Raw genomic sequence first — 17,487 nt, 5'->3', positions numbered from 1 at the left:
CCCATTCTCCTGCCTTCTCCCCATAACCCTTATCCCCTTATTAATCAAGAACCTATCTATCTCTGTCTTAAAGACACTCAGTGATTTGGCCTCCACAGCCTTCTGCGGCAAAGAGTTCCACAGATTCACCACCCTCTGGCTGAAGAAATTCCTCCTCATCTCTGTTTTAATGGATCGTCCCTTTAGTCTGAGGCTGTGTCCTCTGGTTCTAGTTTTTCCTACAAGTGGAAACATGCTCTCCACGTCCACTCTATCCAGGCCTCGCAGTATCTAGTAAGTTGCAATAAGATCCCCCCCTCATCCTTCTAAACTCCAACAAGTACAGACCCAGAGTCTTCAACCGTTCCTCATACGACAAGCTGTTCATTCCAGGGATCATTCTTGTGAATGTCCTCTGGGCCCTTTCCAAGGCCAGCACATGCTTCCTCAGAATATGGGGCCCAAAAGTGCTCACAAAACACCAAATGGGCTCTGACCAGAGCCTTATACAGCCTCAGAAGTACATCCTGCTCTTGTATTCTAGCCCTCTCGACATGAATGCTAACATTGCGTTTGCCTTTCTAACTGCCGACTGAGTCTGCACGTTAACCTTAAGAGAATTGTGAACAAGGACTCCCAAGTCCCTTTGTGTTTCTGATTTCCTAAACATCTCCCCATTTAGAAAATAGCCTATGCCTCCATTCCTCCTTCCAAAGTGCATAACCTCACACATTTCCATATTGTATTCATTTGCCACTTCTTTATCCACTCTCCTAGCTTATTCAAATCCTTCTGCAGCCCCCTTTGCTTCTTCAATACTACCTGTCCCTCTACAGGGACAGGGTGAAATTGGAGGGTGTGTTTGTGCTCACTCACCTGCACTCCGGGGACACACGTTTGATGGTGGAGGATGAGCAGCTAAAAATAGACAGACAACATAATCATAGATACATGGATACATGGAAGATACGAGCAGGAGGAGGCCTTTTGGCCCTTCAAGCCTGCTCCGCCATTCAATCATGGCTGATATTTTTTTCATCCCCATTCTCCTGCCTTCTCCCCATAACCCTTATCCCCTTATTAATCAAGAACCTATCTATCTCTGTCTTAAAGACACTCAGTGATTTGGCCTCCACATCCTTCTGCGGCAAAGAGTTCCACAGATTCACCACCCTCTGGCTGAAGAAATTCCTCCTCATCTCTGTTTTAATGGATCGTCCCTTTAGTCTGAGGCTGTGTCCTCTGGTTCTAGTTTTTCCTACAAGTGGAAACATCCTCTCCACGTCCACTCTATCCAGGCCTCGCAGTATCTAGTAAGTTGCAATAAGATCCCCCCTCATCCTTCTAAACTCCAACAAGTACAGACCCAGTGTCTTCAACCGTTCCTCATACGACAAGCTGTTCATTCCAGGGATCATTCTTGTGAACCTCCTCTGGGCCCTTTCCAAGGCCAGCACATCCTTCCTTAGATACGGGGCTCAAAAGTGCTCACAAAACACCAAATGGGCTCTGACCAGAGCCTTATACAGCCTCAGAAGTATATCCTGCTTTTGTATTCTAGCCCTCTCGATATGAATGCTAACATTGCATTTGCCTTCCTAACTGCCAACTGAGCCTGCATGTTAACCTTAAGAGAATCGTGAACAAGGAGCTGATTTCCTAAACATTTACCCATTTAGAAAATAGTCTTTGCCTAAATTCCTCCTTCCAAAGTGTATAACCTCACACTTTTCCACATTGTATTCCATCTGCCATTTCATTGCCCACTCTCCTAGCCTGTCCAAGTCCTTCTGCAGCCCCCTTGCTTCCTCAATACTACCTGTCCCTCTACAGGGACAGGGTGAAATTGGAGGGCGTGCTTGCGCTCACTCACCTGCACTCCGGGGACACACGTTTGATGGTGGAGGAGCTGTTGTAAAAAGACAGAGAACAGAATCGAGGTTAAAACATGAGAATTGAAATGCTATAAAGAGTAGAAACACGAGGGAGATAATTGACTTCTTAGAGGGAGAGTAAAAGCATGAGAATCAATTAGTGGGCCCGCACAAGGTCAATTTCATCCTGAAAGTGTTGCCGACATGTCACACTGGCATCGACACATTTTCACAGACAGTCCCTGTAGGTGCCAGGGTGAAATTGGAGGGCGTATTTGTGCTCACTCACCTGCACTCCGGGGACACACGTGAGATTTTGTAGGAGCTGTTTAGAGGCAGAGAAATGAATGAGAATTCGTCAAAATACCAGCACAACTATAAATTATATTCCTGAGGTCTTCCCAACTTTACCCGATCCTTACCCGATCTGGTTGATTTTTAAATGCCCTCTGAAATGGCCCAGCAAGCCTCTCAGGTCAAGGGCACTTAGAGATGTTCAGCCAATTCTGGCCCAGCCAGAGACGGCCACATCCCGTGGATGGATGAGAAAAGTGGTACTCTGGCACCAATACATTTCAACGCACACTACGGGCTGGATTCTCCGTTTCTAAGGCTAAGTGCTGGCCCCAACGGAGAATACGTGGTGCTCCACGTTGGGAAAATCAGCAGGCATCCCTCACCGATTCTGGTACCAGTGAGGAGCGAGCATCGAGGGCGCATGCAACTCCCGTCAATCGAGCGGAGAATGGCCGGGTCCCGGGCTGCGCATGCGCAGCGCTGACAAGCTGCACCCTGCACATCTACACCCCCGCCGGCCATGCTAGAACCGTAACCTGCCCATCCCGACCCCACAACCCACCCCCGAGCCAAGCCCCACCATTCCCCCAGCCCTAGCAGAAGCCCCCCGGGAAGCGACACGGATCACGGCCGAGTGTGGGACACTGTCTGCATCCGGCACCCCAGGCTATTGACTGATGATGCGCCATCGACATTGCGGCTGCGCTCGGTGCGTGTCCCAATGACACCAATTTGGAAGGGTGGAACATCGCGAACCGCGTCAAACCAGCCCCAGCCCCGATTCCGGCACAGAAGGCATTCTCCGCCTGATTGCCAATCCCAATTTCGCCATTGGGCTGCAGATAATCACGTCCGACAAGTTTCCAGTTGAATTGTTTTGTGACAACGGACCTGCAGGCCGAGGACACACGCCTGGTGGGGCAATTGGATTAGCGACAGTGAAACAGAGAATGGAATTCAGTTAGAAACATGAGAGTTAATTAAAGAACCTGCTTGACCGGCTGAGTGCTTTTGGAGTTGGGCGAAAACAGGGAGTTAGGTGAAAAGAGGAGAAGGTGAAGCAAAAAAGACTGAACGCGTAGCTCAGCTTCAGCCTCGGCTGGAGCGGAGCACAGTCTCAGTCCCGGCAGGAGCGGAGCTCAGTCTGGGCAGGAGCGGAGCTCAGTCTCAGTCCCGGCAGGAGCGGAACTCAGTCTCAGTCCCAGCAGGAGCGGAGCTCAGTCTCAGTCCCGGCAGGAGCGGAGCTCAGTCCCGGCAGGAGCGGAGCACAGTCTCAGTCCCGGCAGGAGCGGAGCTCAGTCCGGGCAGGAGCGGAGCTCAGTCTCAGTCTCAGTCCGGGCAGGAGCGGAGCTCAGTCTCAGTCCCGGCAGGAGCGGAGCTCAGTCTCAGTCTGGGCAGGAGCGGAGCTCAGTCTCAGTCCCAGCAGGAGCGGAGCTCAGTCTCAGTCCCGGCAGGAGCGGAGCTCAGTCTCAGTCCGGGCAGGAGCGGAGCTCAGTCTCAGTCCCGGCAGGAGCGGAGCTCAGTCCGGGCAGGAGCGGAGCACAGTCTCAGTCCGGGCAGGAGCGGAGCTCAGTCTCAGTCCCAGCAGGAGCGGAGCTCAGTCTCAGTCCCGGCAGGAGCGGAGCTCAGTCTCAGTCCGGGCAGGAGCGGAGCTCAGTCTCAGTCCGGGCAGGAGCGGAGCTCAGTCTCAGTCTGGGCAGGAGCGGAACTCAGTCTCAGTCTCGGCAGGAGCGGAGCTCAGTCTCAGTCCCGGCAGGAGCGGGGCTCAGTCTCAGTCCCGGCAGGAGCGGAGCTCAGTCCGGGCAGGAGCGGAGCTCAGTCTCAGTCCCGGCAGGAACGGAGCTCAGTCTCAGTCCCGGCAGGAGCGGAGCTCAGTCTCAGTCCCGGCAGGAGCGGAGCTCAGTCTCAGTCCGGGCAGGAGCGGAGCTCAGTCTCAGTCCCGGCAGGAGCGGAGCTCAGTCTCAGTCCCGGCAGGAGCGGAGCTCAGTCTCAGTCCCGGCAGGAGCGGAGATCAGTCCGGGCAGGAGCGGAGCTCAGTCTCAGTCTGGGCAGGAGCGGAGCTCAGTCTCAGTCCCGGCAGGAGCGGAGCTCAGTCTCAGTCCCGGCAGGAGCGGAGCTCAGTCTCAGTCCGGGCAGGAGCGGAGCTCAGTCTCAGTCCCAGCAGGAGCGGAGCTCAGTCTCAGTCCCGGCAGGAGCGGAGCTCAGTCTGGGCAGGAGCGGAGCTCAGTCTCAGTCCCGGCAGGAGCGGAGCTCAGTCCGGGCAGGAGCGGAGCTCAGTCTCAGTCCCGGCAGGAACGGAGCTCAGTCTCAGTCCCGGCAGGAGCGGAGCTCAGTCTCAGTCCCGGCAGGAGCGGAGCTCAGTCTCAGTCCCGGCAGGAGCGGAGCTCAGTCTCAGTCCCGGCAGGAGCGGAGCTCAGTCTCTGTCCGGGCAGGAGCGGAGCTCAGTCTCAGTCCCAGCAGGAGCGGAGCTCAGTCTCAGCCCCGGCAGGAGCGGAGCTCAGTCTCAGTCCCAGCAGGAGCGGAGCTCAGTCTCAGTCCCGGCAGGAGCGGAGCTCAGTCTGGGCAGGAGCGGAGCTCAGTCTCAGTCCGGGCAGGAGCGGAGCTCAGTCTCAGTCCCGGCAGGAGCGGAGCTCAGTCTCAGTCCCGGCAGGAGCGGAGCTCAGTCTGGGTAGGAGCGGAGCTCAGTCTCAGTCCGGGCAGGAGCGGAGCTCAGTCTCAGTCTGGGCAGGAGCGGAGCTCAGTCTGGGTAGGAGCGGAACTCAGTCTCAGTCCCGGCAGGAGCGGAGCTCAGTCTCAGTCCGGGCAGGAGCGGAGCTCAGTCTCAGTCCCGGCAGGAGCGGAGCTCAGTCTCAGTCCCGGCAGGAGCGGAGCTCAGTCTGGGCAGGAGCGGAGCTCAGTCTCAGTCCGGGCAGGAGCGGAGCTCAGTCTCAGTCCCGGCAGGAGCGGAGCTCAGTCTCAGTCCCGGCAGGAGCGGAGCTCAGTCTGGGTAGGAGCGGAGCTCAGTCTCAGTCCGGGCAGGAGCGGAGCTCAGTCTCAGTCCCGGCAGGAGCGGAGCTCAGTCTCAGTCTGGGCAGGAGCGGAGCTCAGTCTGGGTAGGAGCGGAACTCAGTCTCAGTCCCGGCAGGAGCGGAGCTCAGTCTCAGTCCCGGCTGGACCGGAGCTCAGTCTCAGTCCGGGCAGGAGCGGAGCTCAGTCTCAGTCTGGGCAGGAGCGGAGCTCAGTCTGGGTAGGAGCGGAGCTCAGTCTCAGTCCCGGCAGGAGCGGAGCTCAGTCTCAGTCTGGGCAGGAGCGGAGCTCAGTCTCAGTCCCGGCAGGAGCGGAGCTCAGTCTCAGTCCCGGCAGGAGCGGAGCTCAGTCTCAGTCTGGGCAGGAGCGGAGCTCAGTCTCAGTCCGGGCAGGAGCGGAGCTCAGTCTCAGTCCCAGCAGGAGCGGAGCTCAGTCTCAGTCCCGGCAGGAGCGGAGCTCAGTCTCAGTCCCGGCAGGAGCGGAGCTCAGTCCGGGCAGGAGCGGAGCTCAGTCTGGGCAGGAGCGGAGCTCAGTCTCAGTCCCGGCAGGAGCGGAGCTCAGTCTCAGTCCCGGCAGGAGCGGAGCTCAGTCTCAGTCCCGGCAGGAGCGGAGCTCAGTCTCAGTCTGGGCAGGAGCGGAGCTCAGTCTCAGTCCCGGCAGGAACGGAGCTCAGTCTCAGTCCCGGCAGGAGCGGAGCTCAGTCTCAGTCCGGGCAGGAGCGGAGCTCAGTCTCAGTCCCGGCAGGAGCGGAGCTCAGTCTCAGTCCCGGCAGGAGCGGAGCTCAGTCCCGGCAGGAGCGGAGCTCAGTCTGGGTAGGAGCGGAGCTCAGTCTCAGTCCGGGCAGGAGCGGAGCTCAGTCTCAGTCTGGGCAGGAGCGGAGCTCAGTCTGGGTAGGAGCGGAGCTCAGTCTCAGTCCCGGCAGGAGCGGAGCTCAGTCTCAGTCAGGGCAGGGGCGGAGCTCAGTCTCAGTCCCGGCAGAAGCGGAGCTCAGTCTCAGTCCGGGCAGGAGCGGAGCTCAGTCTCAGTCCCGGCAGGAGCGGAGCTCAGTCTCAGTCCCGGCAGGAGCGGAGCTCAGTCTCAGTCCCGGCAGGAGCGGAGCTCAGTCTCAGTCCGGGCAGGAGCGGAGCTCAGTCTCAGTCCGGGCAGGAGCGGAGCTCAGTCTCAGTCCCGGCAGGAGCGGAGCTCAGTCTCAGTCCGGGCAGGAGCGGAGCTCAGTCTCAGTCCCGGCAGGAGCGGAGCTCAGTCTCAGTCCCGGCAGGAGCGGAGCTCAGTCTCAGTCCGGGCAGGAGCGGAGCTCAGTCTCAGTCCGGGCAGGAGCGGAGCTCAGTCTGGGCAGGAGCGGAGCTCAGTCTCAGTCCCGGCAGGAGAGGAGCTCAGTCTCTGTCCGGGCAGGAGCGGAGCTCAGTCTCAGTCCCGGCAGGAGCGGAGCTCAGTCTCAGTCTGGGCAGGAGCGGAGCTCAGTCTCAGTCCCGGCAGGAGCGGAGCTCAGTCTCAGTCCGGGCAGGAGCGGAGCTCAGTCTCAGTCTGGGCAGGAGCGGAGCTCAGTCTCAGTCCCGGCAGGAGCGGAGCTCAGTCTCAGTCCCGGCAGGAGCGGAGCTCAGTCTCAGTCCGGGCAGGAACGGAGCTCAGTCTCAGTCTGGGCAGGAGCGGAGCTCAGTCTCAGTCCCGGCAGGAGCGGAGCTCAGTCTCAGTCTGGGCAGGAGCGGAGCTCAGTCTCAGTCCCGGCAGGAGCGCTGCTCAGTCTCAGTCCGGGCAGGAGCGGAGCTCAGTCTCAGTCCCGGCTGGACCGGAGCTCAGTCTCAGTCCCGGCAGGAGCGGAGCTCAGTCTGGGCAGGAGCGGAGCTCAGTCTCAGTCCCGGCAGGAGCGGAGCTCAGTCTCAGTCCCGGCAGGAGCGGAGCTCAGTCTCAGTCCCGGCAGGAGCGGAGCTCAGTCGGGGCAGGAGCGGAGCTCAGTCTCAGTCCCGGCAGGAGCGGAGCTCAGTCTCAGTCCCGGCAGGAGCGGAGCTCAGTCGGGGCAGGAGCGGAGCTCAGTCTCAGTCCCGGCAGGAGCGGAGCTCAGTCTCAGTCCCGGCTGGACCGGAGCTCAGTCTCAGTCCCGGCTGGACCGGAGCTCAGTCTCAGTCCCGGCAGGAGCAGAGCTCAGTCTGGGCAGGAGCGGAGCTCAGTCTCAGTCCCGGCAGGAGCGGAGCTCAGTCTCAGTCCGGGCAGGAGCGGAGCTCAGTCCCGGCAGGAGCGGAGCTCAGTCTCAGTCCCGGCAGGAGCGGAGCTCAGTCTCAGTCTGGGCAGGAGCGGAGCTCAGTCTCAGTCCCGGCAGGAACGGAGCTCAGTCTCAGTCCCGGCAGGAGCGGAGCTCAGTCTCAGTCTGGGCAGGAGCGGAGCTCAGTCTCAGTCCCGGCAGGAGCGGAGCTCAGTCTCAGTCCCGGCAGGAACGGAGCTCAGTCTCAGTCTGGCAGGAGCGGAGCTCAGTCTCAGTCCCGGCAGGAGCAGAGCTCAGTCTCAGTCCCGGCAGGAACGGAGCTCAGTCTCAGTCCCGGCAGGAGCGGAGCTCAGTCTGGGCAGGAGCGGAGCTCAGTCTCAGTCTGGGCAGGAGCGGAGCTCAGTCTGGGTAGGAGCGGAGCTCAGTCTCAGTCCTGGCAGGAGCGGAGCTCAGTCTCAGTCAGGGCAGGGGCGGAGCTCAGTCTCAGTCCCGGCAGAAGCGGAGCTCAGTCTCAGTCCGGGCAGGAGCGGAGCTCAGTCTCAGTCCCGGCAGGAGCGGAGCTCAGTCTCAGTCCCGGCAGGAGCGGAGCTCAGTCTCAGTCCCGGCAGGAGCGGAGCTCAGTCTCAGTCCGGGCAGGAGCGGAGCTCAGTCTCAGTCCGGGCAGGAGCGGAGCTCAGTCTCAGTCCGGGCAGGAGCGGAGCTCAGTCTCAGTCCCGGCAGGAGCGGAGCTCAGTCTCAGTCCCGGCAGGAGCGGAGCTCAGTCTCAGTCCCGGCAGGAGCGGAGCTCAGTCTCAGTCCGGGCAGGAGCGGAGCTCAGTCTCAGTCCCGGCAGGAGCGGAGCTCAGTCTCAGTCCCGGCAGGAACGGAGCTCAGTCTCAGTCCCGGCAGGAGCGGAGCTCAGTCTGGGCAGGAGCGGAGCTCAGTCTCAGTCTGGGCAGGAGCGGAGCTCAGTCTGGGTAGGAGCGGAGCTCAGTCTCAGTCCCGGCAGGAGCGGAGCTCAGTCTCAGTCAGGGCAGGGGCGGAGCTCAGTCTCAGTCCCGGCAGGAGCGGAGCTCAGTCTCAGTCCCGGCAGGAGCGGAGCTCAGTCTCAGTCCAGGCAGGAGCGGAGCTCAGTCTCAGTCCCGGCAGAAGCGGAGCTCAGTCTCAGTCCGGGCAGGAGCGGAGCTCAGTCTCAGTCCCGGCAGGAGCGGAGCTCAGTCTCAGTCCCGGCAGGAGCGGAGCTCAGTCTCAGTCCCGGCAGGAGCGGAGCTCAGTCTCAGTCCGGGCAGGAGCGGAGCTCAGTCTCAGTCCGGGCAGGAGCGGAGCTCAGTCTCAGTCCCGGCAGGAGCGGAGCTCAGTCTCAGTCCGGGCAGGAGCGGAGCTCAGTCTCAGTCCCGGCAGGAGCGGAGCTCAGTCTCAGTCCCGGCAGGAGCGGAGCTCAGTCTCAGTCCGGGCAGGAGCGGAGCTCAGTCTCAGTCCGGGCAGGAGCGGAGCTCAGTCTGGGCAGGAGCGGAGCTCAGTCTCAGTCCCGGCAGGAGAGGAGCTCAGTCTCTGTCCGGGCAGGAGCGGAGCTCAGTCTCAGTCCCGGCAGGAGCGGAGCTCAGTCTCAGTCCCGGCAGGAGCGGAGCTCAGTCTCAGTCCCGGCAGGAGCGGAGCTCAGTCTCAGTCCGGGCAGGAGCGGAGCTCAGTCTCAGTCCGGGCAGGAGCGGAGCTCAGTCTCAGTCCCGGCAGGAGCGGAGCTCAGTCTCAGTCCGGGCAGGAGCGGAGCTCAGTCTCAGTCCCGGCAGGAGCGGAGCTCAGTCTCAGTCCCGGCAGGAGCGGAGCTCAGTCTCAGTCCGGGCAGGAGCGGAGCTCAGTCTCAGTCCGGGCAGGAGCGGAGCTCAGTCTGGGCAGGAGCGGAGCTCAGTCTCAGTCCCGGCAGGAGAGGAGCTCAGTCTCTGTCCGGGCAGGAGCGGAGCTCAGTCTCAGTCCCGGCAGGAGCGGAGCTCAGTCTCAGTCTGGGCAGGAGCGGAGCTCAGTCTCAGTCCCGGCAGGAGCGGAGCTCAGTCTCAGTCCGGGCAGGAGCGGAGCTCAGTCTCAGTCTGGGCAGGAGCGGAGCTCAGTCTCAGTCCCGGCAGGAGCGGAGCTCAGTCTCAGTCCCGGCAGGAGCGGAGCTCAGTCTCAGTCCGGGCAGGAACGGAGCTCAGTCTCAGTCCGGGCAGGAGCGGAGCTCAGTCTCAGTCTGGGCAGGAGCGGAGCTCAGTCTCAGTCCCGGCAGGAGCGGAGCTCAGTCTCAGTCTGGGCAGGAGCGGAGCTCAGTCTCAGTCCCGGCAGGAGCGCTGCTCAGTCTCAGTCCGGGCAGGAGCGGAGCTCAGTCTCAGTCCCGGCTGGACCGGAGCTCAGTCTCAGTCCCGGCAGGAGCGGAGCTCAGTCTGGGCAGGAGCGGAGCTCAGTCTCAGTCCCGGCACGAGCGGAGCTCAGTCTCAGTCCCAGCAGGAGCGGAGCTCAGTCTCAGTCTGGGCAGGAGCAGAGCTCAGTCCGGGCAGGAGCGGAGCTCAGTCTCAGTCCCGGCAGGAGCGGAGCTCAGTCGGGGCAGGAGCGGAGCTCAGTCTCAGTCCCGGCAGGAGCGGAGCTCAGTCTCAGTCCCGGCAGGAGCGGAGCTCAGTCGGGGCAGGAGCGGAGCTCAGTCTCAGTCCCGGCAGGAGCGGAGCTCAGTCTCAGTCCGGGCAGGAGCGGAGCTCAGTCGGGGCAGGAGCGGAGCTCAGTCTCAGTCCCGGCAGGAGCGGAGCTCAGTCTCAGTCCCGGCAGGAGCGGAGCTCAGTCGGGGCAGGAGCGGAGCTCAGTCTCAGTCCCGGCTGGACCGGAGCTCAGTCTCAGTCCCGGCTGGACCGGAGCTCAGTCTCAGTCCCGGCAGGAGCAGAGCTCAGTCTCAGTCCGGGCAGCAGCGGAGCTCAGTCCCGGCAGGAGCGGAGCTCAGTCTCAGTCCGGGCAGGAGCGGAGCTCAGTCCCGGCAGGAGCGGAGCTCAGTCTCAGTCCCGGCAGGAGCGGAGCTCAGTCTCAGTCCCGGCTGGACCGGAGCTCAGTCTCAGTCCCGGCTGGACCGGAGCTCAGTCTCAGTCCCGGCAGGAGCGGAGCTCAGTCTCAGTCCCGGCAGGAGCGGAGCTCAGTCTCAGTCCCGGCAGGAGCGGAGCTCAGTCTCAGTCTGGGCAGGAGCGGAGCTCAGTCTCAGTCTGGCAGGAGCGGAGCTCAGTCTCAGTCCCGGCAGGAGCGGAGCTCAGTCTCAGTCCCGGCAGGAACGGAGCTCAGTCTCAGTCCCGGCAGGAGCGGAGCTCAGTCTGGGCAGGAGCGGAGCTCAGTCTCAGTCCGGGCAGGAGCGGAGCTCAGTCTCAGTCCCGGCAGGAGCGGAGCTCAGTCTCAGTCCCGGCAGGAGCGGAGCTCAGTCCCGGCAGGAGCGGAGCTCAGTCTCAGTCCGGGCAGGAGGGGAGCTCAGTCTGGGCAGGAGCGGAGCTCAGTCTCAGTCTCGGCAGGAGCGGAGCTCAGTCTGGGCAGGAGCGGAGCTCAGTCTCAGTCCCGGCAGGAGCGGAGCTCAGTCTCAGTCCCGGCAGGAGCGGAGCTCAGTCTCAGTCCCGGCAGGAGCGGAGCTCAATCTCAGTCCGGGCAGGAGCGGAGCTCAGTCTCAGTCCCGGCAGGAGCGGAGCTCAGTCTCAGTCCCGGCAGGAGCGGAGCTCAGTCCCGGCAGGAGCGGAGCTCAGTCTCAGTCTGGGCAGGAGCGGAGCTCAGTCCGGGCAGGAGCGGAGCTCAGTCTCAGTCCCGGCAGGAGCGGAGCTCAGTCCGGGCAGGAGCGGAGCTCAGTCTCAGTCCCGGCAGGAGCGGAGCTCAGTCTGGGTAGGAGCGGAGCTCAGTCTCAGTCTGGGCAGGAGCGGAGCTCAGTCTCAGTCCGGGCAGGAGCGGAGCTCAGTCTCAGTCCGGGCAGGAGCGGAGCTCAGTCTCAGTCCGGGCAGGAGCGGAGCTCAGTCTCAGTCCGGGCAGGAGCGGAGCTCAGTCTCAGTCCCGGCAGGAGCGGAGCTCAGTCTCAGTCCGGGCAGGAGCGGAGCTCAGTCCCGGCAGGAGCGGAGCTCAGTCTCAGTCCCGGCAGGAGCGGAGCTCAGTCTCAGTCCCGGCAGGAGCGGAGCTCAGTCTCAGTCCCGGCAGGAGCGGAGCTCAGTCTCAGTCCGGGCAGGAGCGGAGCTCAGTCCGGGCAGGAGCGGAGCTCAGTCTCAGTCTGGGCAGGAGCGGAGCTCAGTCTGGGCAGGAGCGGAGCTCAGTCTCAGTCTGGGCAGGAGCGGAGCTCAGTCTCAGTCCCGGCAGGAGCGGAGCTCAGTCTCAGTCCCGGCAGGAGCGGAACTCAGTCTCAGTCCGGGCAGGAGCGGAGCTCAGTCTCAGTCCCGGCAGGAGCGGAGCTCAGTCTCAGTCCCGGCAGGAGCGGAGCTCAGTCTCAGTCCCGGCAGGAGCGGAGCTCAGTCTCAGTCCCGGCAGGAGCGGAGCTCAGTCTCAGTCCGGGCAGGAGAGGAGCTCAGTCTCAGTCTCAGTCCCGGCAGGAGCGGAGCTCAGTCCGGGCAGGAGCGGAGCTCAGTCTCAGTCCCGGCAGGAGCGGAGCTCAGTCTCAGTCCCGGCTGGACCGGAGCTCAGTCTCAGTCCGGGCAGGAGCGGAGCTCAGTCTCAGTCTGGGCAGGAGCAGAGCTCAGTCCGGGCAGGAGCGGAGCTCAGTCTCAGTCCCGGCAGGAGCGGAGCTCAGTCGGGGCAGGAGCGGAGCTCAGTCTCAGTCCCGGCAGGAGCGGAGCTCAGTCTCAGTCCCGGCAGGAGCGGAGCTCAGTCTCAGTCCCGGCAGGAGCGGAGCTCAGTCTCAGTCCCGGCAGGAGCGGAGCTCAGTCTCAGTCCCGGCAGGAGCGGAGCTCAGTCTCAGTCCGGGCAGGAGCGGAGCTCAGTCTCTGTTCGGGCAGGAGCGGAGCTCAGTCTCAGTCCGGGCAGGAGCGGAGCTCAGTCTCAGTCCCGGCAGGAGCGGAGCTCAGTCTCAGTCTGGGCAGGAGCGGAGCTCAGTCTCAGTCTGGCAGGAGCGGAGCTCAGTCTCAGTCCCGGCAGGAGCGGAGCTCAGTCTCAGTCCCGGCAGGAACGGAGCTCAGTCTCAGTCCCGGCAGGAGCGGAGCTCAGTCTGGGCAGGAGCGGAGCTCAGTCTCAGTCCGGGCAGGAGCGGAGCTCAGTCTCAGTCCCGGCAGGAGCGGAGCTCAGTCTCAGTCCCGGCAGGAGCGGAGCTCAGTCCCGGCAGGAGCGGAGCTCAGTCTCAGTCCGGGCAGGAGGGGAGCTCAGTCTGGGCAGGAGCGGAGCTCAGTCTGTCCCGGCAGGAGCGGAGCTCAGTCTCAGTCCGGGCAGGAGCGGAGCTCAGTCTCAGTCCCGGCAGGAGCGGAGCTCAGTCTGGGCAGGAGCGGAGCTCAGTCTCAGTCTCGGCAGGAGCGGAGCTCAGTCTGTCCCGGCAGGAGCGGAGCTCAGTCTCAGTCCCGGCAGGAGCGGAGCTCAGTCTCAGTCCCGGCAGGAGCGGAGCTCAGTCTCAGTCCCGGCAGGAGCGGAGCTCAATCTCAGTCCGGGCAGGAGCGGAGCTCAGTCTCAGTCCCGGCAGGAGCGGAGCTCAGTCTCAGTCCCGGCAGGAGCGGAGCTCAGTCCCGGCAGGAGCGGAGCTCAGTCTCAGTCCCGGCAGGAGCGGAGCTCAGTCTCAGTCCCGGCAGGAGCGGAGCTCAGTCTCAGTCTGGGCAGGAGCGGAGCTCAGTCCGGGCAGGAGCGGAGCTCAGTCTCAGTCCCGGCAGGAGCGGAGCTCAGTCTGGGTAGGAGCGGAGCTCAGTCTCAGTCTGGGCAGGAGCGGAGCTCAGTCTCAGTCTGGGCAGGAGCGGAGCTCAGTCTCAGTCCCGGCAGGAGCGGAGCTCAGTCTCAGTCCCGGCAGGAGCGGAGCTCAGTCTCAGTCCGGGCAGGAGCGGAGCTCAGTCTCAGTCCCGGCAGGAGCGGAGCTCAGTCTCAGTCCGGGCAGGAGCGGAGCTCAGTCTCAGTCCCGGCAGGAGCGGAGCTCAGTCTCAGTCCCGGCAGGAGCGGAGCTCAGTCTCAGTCCCGGCAGGAGCGGAGCTCAGTCTCAGTCCCGGCAGGAGCGGAGCTCAGTCTCAGTCCGGGCAGGAGCGGAGCTCAGTCCGGGCAGGAGCGGAGCTCAGTCTCAGTCTGGGCAGGAGCGGAGCTCAGTCTGGGCAGGAGCGGAGCTCAGTCTCAGTCTGGGCAGGAGCGGAGCTCAGTCTCAGTCCCGGCAGGAGCGGAGCTCAGTCTCAGTCCCGGCAGGAGCGGAACTCAGTCTCAGTCCGGGCAGGAGCGGAGCTCAGTCTCAGTCCCGGCAGGAGCGGAGCTCAGTCTCAGTCCCGGCAGGAGCGGAGCTCAGTCTCAGTCCCGGCAGGAGCGGAGCTCAGTCTCAGTCCCGGCAGGAGCGGAGCTCAGTCTCAGTCCGGGCAGGAGAGGAGCTCAGTCTCAGTCTCAGTCCCGGCAGGAGCGGAGCTCAGTCCGGGCAGGAGCGGAGCTCAGTCTCAGTCCCGGCAGGAGCGGAGCTCAGTCTCAGTCCGGGCAGGAGCGGAGCTCAGTCTCAGTCCGGGCAGGAGCGGAGCTCAGTCTCAGTCTGGGCAGGAGCAGAGCTCAGTCCGGGCAGGAGCGGAGCTCAGTCTCAGTCCCGGCAGGAGCGGAGCTCAGTCGGGGCAGGAGCGGAGCTCAGTCTCAGTCCCGGCAGGAGCGGAGCTCAGTCTCAGTCCCGGCAGGAGCGGAGCTCAGTCTCAGTCCCGGCAGGAGCGGAGCTCAGTCTCAGTCCCGGCAGGAGCGGAGCTCAGTCTCAGTCCCAGCAGGAGCGGAGCTCAGTCTCAGTCCGGGCAGGAGCGGAGCTCAGTCTCTGTTCGGGCAGGAGCGGAGCTCAGTCTCAGTCTGGGCAGGAACGGAGCTCAGTCCCGGCAGGAGCGGAGCTCAGTCTCAGTCCCAGCAGGAGCGGAGCTCAGTCTCAGTCCCGGCAGGAGCGGAGCTCAGTCTCAGTCCCGGCAGGAGCGGAGCTCAGTCTCAGTCCGGGCAGGAGCGGAACTCAGTCACAGTCCCGGCAGGAGCGGAGCTCAGTCTCAGTCTCAGTCCCGGAGGAGCGGAGCTCAGTCTCAGTCCCGGCAGGAGCGGACCTCAGTCTCAGTCCCGGCAGGAGCGGACCTCAGTCTCAGTCCCGGCAGGAGCGGAGCTCAGTCTCAGTCTCAGTCCCGGCAGGAGCGGAGCTCAGTCCGGGCAGGAGCGGAGCTCAGTCTCAGTCTCGGCAGGAGCGGAGCTCAGTCTCAGTCCCGGCAGGAGCGGAGCTCAGTCTGGGCAGGAGCGGAGCTCAGTCTCAGTCTCAGTCCCGGCAGGAGCGGAGCTCAGTCTCAGTCCCGGCAGGAGCGGAGCTCAGTCTCAGTCCCGGCAGGAACGGAGCTCAGTCTGGGCAGGAGCGGAGCTCAGTCTCAGTCCGGGCAGGAGCGGAGCTCAGTCTCAGTCTGAGCTGGAGCGGAGCTCAGTCTCAGTCCCGGCAGGAGCGGAGCTCAGTCTCAGTCCCGGCAGGAGCGGAGCTCAGTCTCAGTCTCAGTCCGGGCAGGAGCGGAGCTCAGTCTCAGTCCCAGCAGGAGCGGAGCTCAGTCTGGGCAGGAGCGGAGCTCAGTCTCAGTCCCGGCAGGAGCGGAGCTCAGTCTCAGTCCGGGCAGGAGCAGAGCTCAGTCTCAGTCCGGGCAGGAGCGGAGCTCAGTCTCAGTCTGGGCAGGAGCGGAGCTCAGTCTCAGTCCGGGCAGGAGCAGAGCTCAGTCTCAGTCCCGGTAGGAGCGGAGCTCAGTCTCAGTCCCAGCAGGAGCGGGGCTCAGTCTCAGTCCGGGCAGGAGCAGAGCTCAGTCTCAGTCCCGGTAGGAGCGGAGCTCAGTCTCAGTCCCGGCAGGAGCGGGGCTCAGTCTCAGTCCCGGTAGGAGCGGAGCTCAGTCTCAGTCCCGGCAGGAGCGGGGCTCAGTCTCAGTCCCGGTAGGAGCGGAGCTCAGTCTCAGTCCCAGCAGGAGCGGAGCTCAGTCTCAGTCCCAGCAGGAGCGGAGCTCAGTCTCAGTCCGGGCAGGAGCGGAGCTCAGTCTCAGTCCCGGCAGGAGCGGAGCTCAGTCTCAGTCTGGGCAGGAGCGGAGCTCAGTCTCAGTCTCAGTCCGGGCAGGAGCTCAGTCTCAGTCTCAGTCTGGGCAGGAGCGGAGCTCAGTCTCAGTCCCGGCAGGAGCGGAGCTCAGTCTCAGTCCCGGCAGGAGCGGAGCTCAGTCTCAGTCCCGGCAGGAGCGGAGCTCAGTCTCTGTCCGGGCAGGAGCAGAGCTCAGTCTCAGTCCCGGCAGGAACGGAGCTCAGTCTCAGTCCGGGCAGGAGCGGAGCTCAGTCTCAGTCCGGGCAGGAGCAGAGCTCAGTCTCAGTCCCGGCAGGAACGGAGCTCAGTCTCAGTCTGGGTAGGAGCAGAGCTCAGTCTCAGTCCGGGCAGGAGCGGAGCTCAGTCTCAGTCCGGGCAGGAGCGGAGCTCAGTCTCAGTCCGGGCAGGAGCGGAGCTCAGTCTCAGTCCGGGCAGGAGCGGAGCTCAGTCTCAGTCCGGGCAGGAGCAGAGCTCAGTCTCAGTCCGGGCAGGAGCGGAGCTCAGTCTCAGTCCCGGCAGGAGCGGAGCTCAGTCCCGGCAGGAGCGGAGCTCAGTCTCAGTCCCAGCAGGAGCGGAGCTCAGTCTCAGTCCCGGCAGGAGCAGAGCTCAGTCTCAGTCTGGGCAGGAGCGGAGCTCAGTCTCAGTCTGGCAGGAGCGGAGCTCAGTCTGGGCAGGAGCGGAGCTCAGTCTGGGCAGGAGCGGAGCTCAGTCTCAGTCGGGGCAGGAGCGGAGCTCAGTCTCAGTCCCGGCAGGAGCGGAGCTCAGTCTCAGTCTGGGCAGGAGCGGAGCTCAGTCTCAGTCCCGGCAGGAGCGGAGCTCAGTCTCAGTCCGGGCAGGAGCGGAGCTCAGTCTCAGTCCCGGCAGGAGCGGAGCTCAGTCTCGGTCCCGGCAGGAGCGGAGCTCAGTCTCAGTCCCGGCAGGAGCGGAGCTCAGTCTCAGTCCCGGCAGGAGCGGAGCTCAGTCCCACCAGGAGCGGAGCTCAGTCTCAGTCCCGGCAGGAGCGGAGCTCAGTCTCAGTCCGGGCAGGAGCGGAGCTCAGTCTCAGTCCCGGCAGGAGCGGAGCTCAGTCTCAGTCCCGGCAGGAGCGGAGCTCAGTCCGGGCAGGAGCGGAGCTCAGTCTCAGTCTGGGTAGGAGCGGAGCTCAGTCTCAGACCCGGCAGGAGCGGAGCTCAGTCTCAGTCCCAGCAGGAGCGGAGCTCAGTCTCAGTCCCGGCAGGAGCGGAGCTCAGTCTCAGTCCCGGCAGGAGCGGAGCTCAGTCTCAGTCCCGGCAGGAGCAGAGCACAGCCGAGTTTCAGAAACACCAAGGTCGTATACCTATTCTCATTGCCATCGCAGTCAGCATCACAGTGAGGTATTTGTGTGTTCAAGTCAGGTTTATTTGGTAGAATTGTATTGATTGAGAATAACACTAATAAGTGACAGACTGGCTCATTATAATAATACAAGTAAGCAATGTTGTGTAAAGGAAGTTGAGTTAACGTGAGGAAGGTAGGTTAATATAACTCTTATATAAGCTTTTTTTTTAAAAGGAGAAAATGACGGGCTTAAGGGTTGCCATGGCAAGAGAGCTCACACTCGTGAGATGCTCCTCCTGAGCTATGTGGCAAATCATGGAAGCTTGAGTTGTCCCTGGTGACCACATGCACAGGAAGTGTATCCAACTGCAGCTACTGACTCAGCACTTTTCAGAACTGGAACTGAGGGTGGATTCACTGCGGAGTATCCGTGATGCTGAGCAAGTTGTGGATAGAACGTTCAGTGAGGTGATCACACCGCATGCGAGGATTGAACAGGCAGAAAGGGAACGGGTGACCACCAGGCAGAGTAGGGGAAGGCAGGTAGTGCAGGACCCCTGTGGTCATCCTACTTCCAACAGATATACTGTTGGGGGGGAGAGGACTGTGCAGTGAGAATTTGTGGCAGCCAACTTCATGGCACCATGGGTGGGTTTGCTGCACAGGATGGGGAGCAGGAAGAA

The 17,487-nt window shown here is 63.0% G+C and overlaps 1 protein-coding gene across 7 annotated transcripts in view; it reads right to left on the bottom strand.

The window, feature by feature from the left end:
* Positions 1-17,487, bottom strand: part of LOC119966628 — a 292,892-nt gene that overhangs the window by 67,262 nt on the left and 208,143 nt on the right. For 6 of the 7 annotated variants that reach the window (XM_038798641.1, XM_038798640.1, XM_038798634.1 and 3 more), the window contains 3 exons: positions 2,143-2,178; positions 1,853-1,888; positions 856-897 (listed from right to left, as the gene is read on the bottom strand). In XM_038798641.1, coding sequence (XP_038654569.1) covers positions 856-897; positions 1,853-1,888; positions 2,143-2,178 — 114 coding nt within the window. The remainder of the gene's footprint in view (positions 1-855; positions 898-1,852; positions 1,889-2,142; positions 2,179-17,487) is intronic. The other variant, XM_038798639.1, reaches the window with a different exon arrangement.

This window comes from Scyliorhinus canicula, chromosome 5, assembly GCF_902713615.1.
Source record: "Scyliorhinus canicula chromosome 5, sScyCan1.1, whole genome shotgun sequence".
Taxonomy (NCBI): Eukaryota; Metazoa; Chordata; class Chondrichthyes; order Carcharhiniformes; family Scyliorhinidae; genus Scyliorhinus; species Scyliorhinus canicula.
This window is presented reverse-complemented; position numbering and strand designations above follow the sequence as displayed.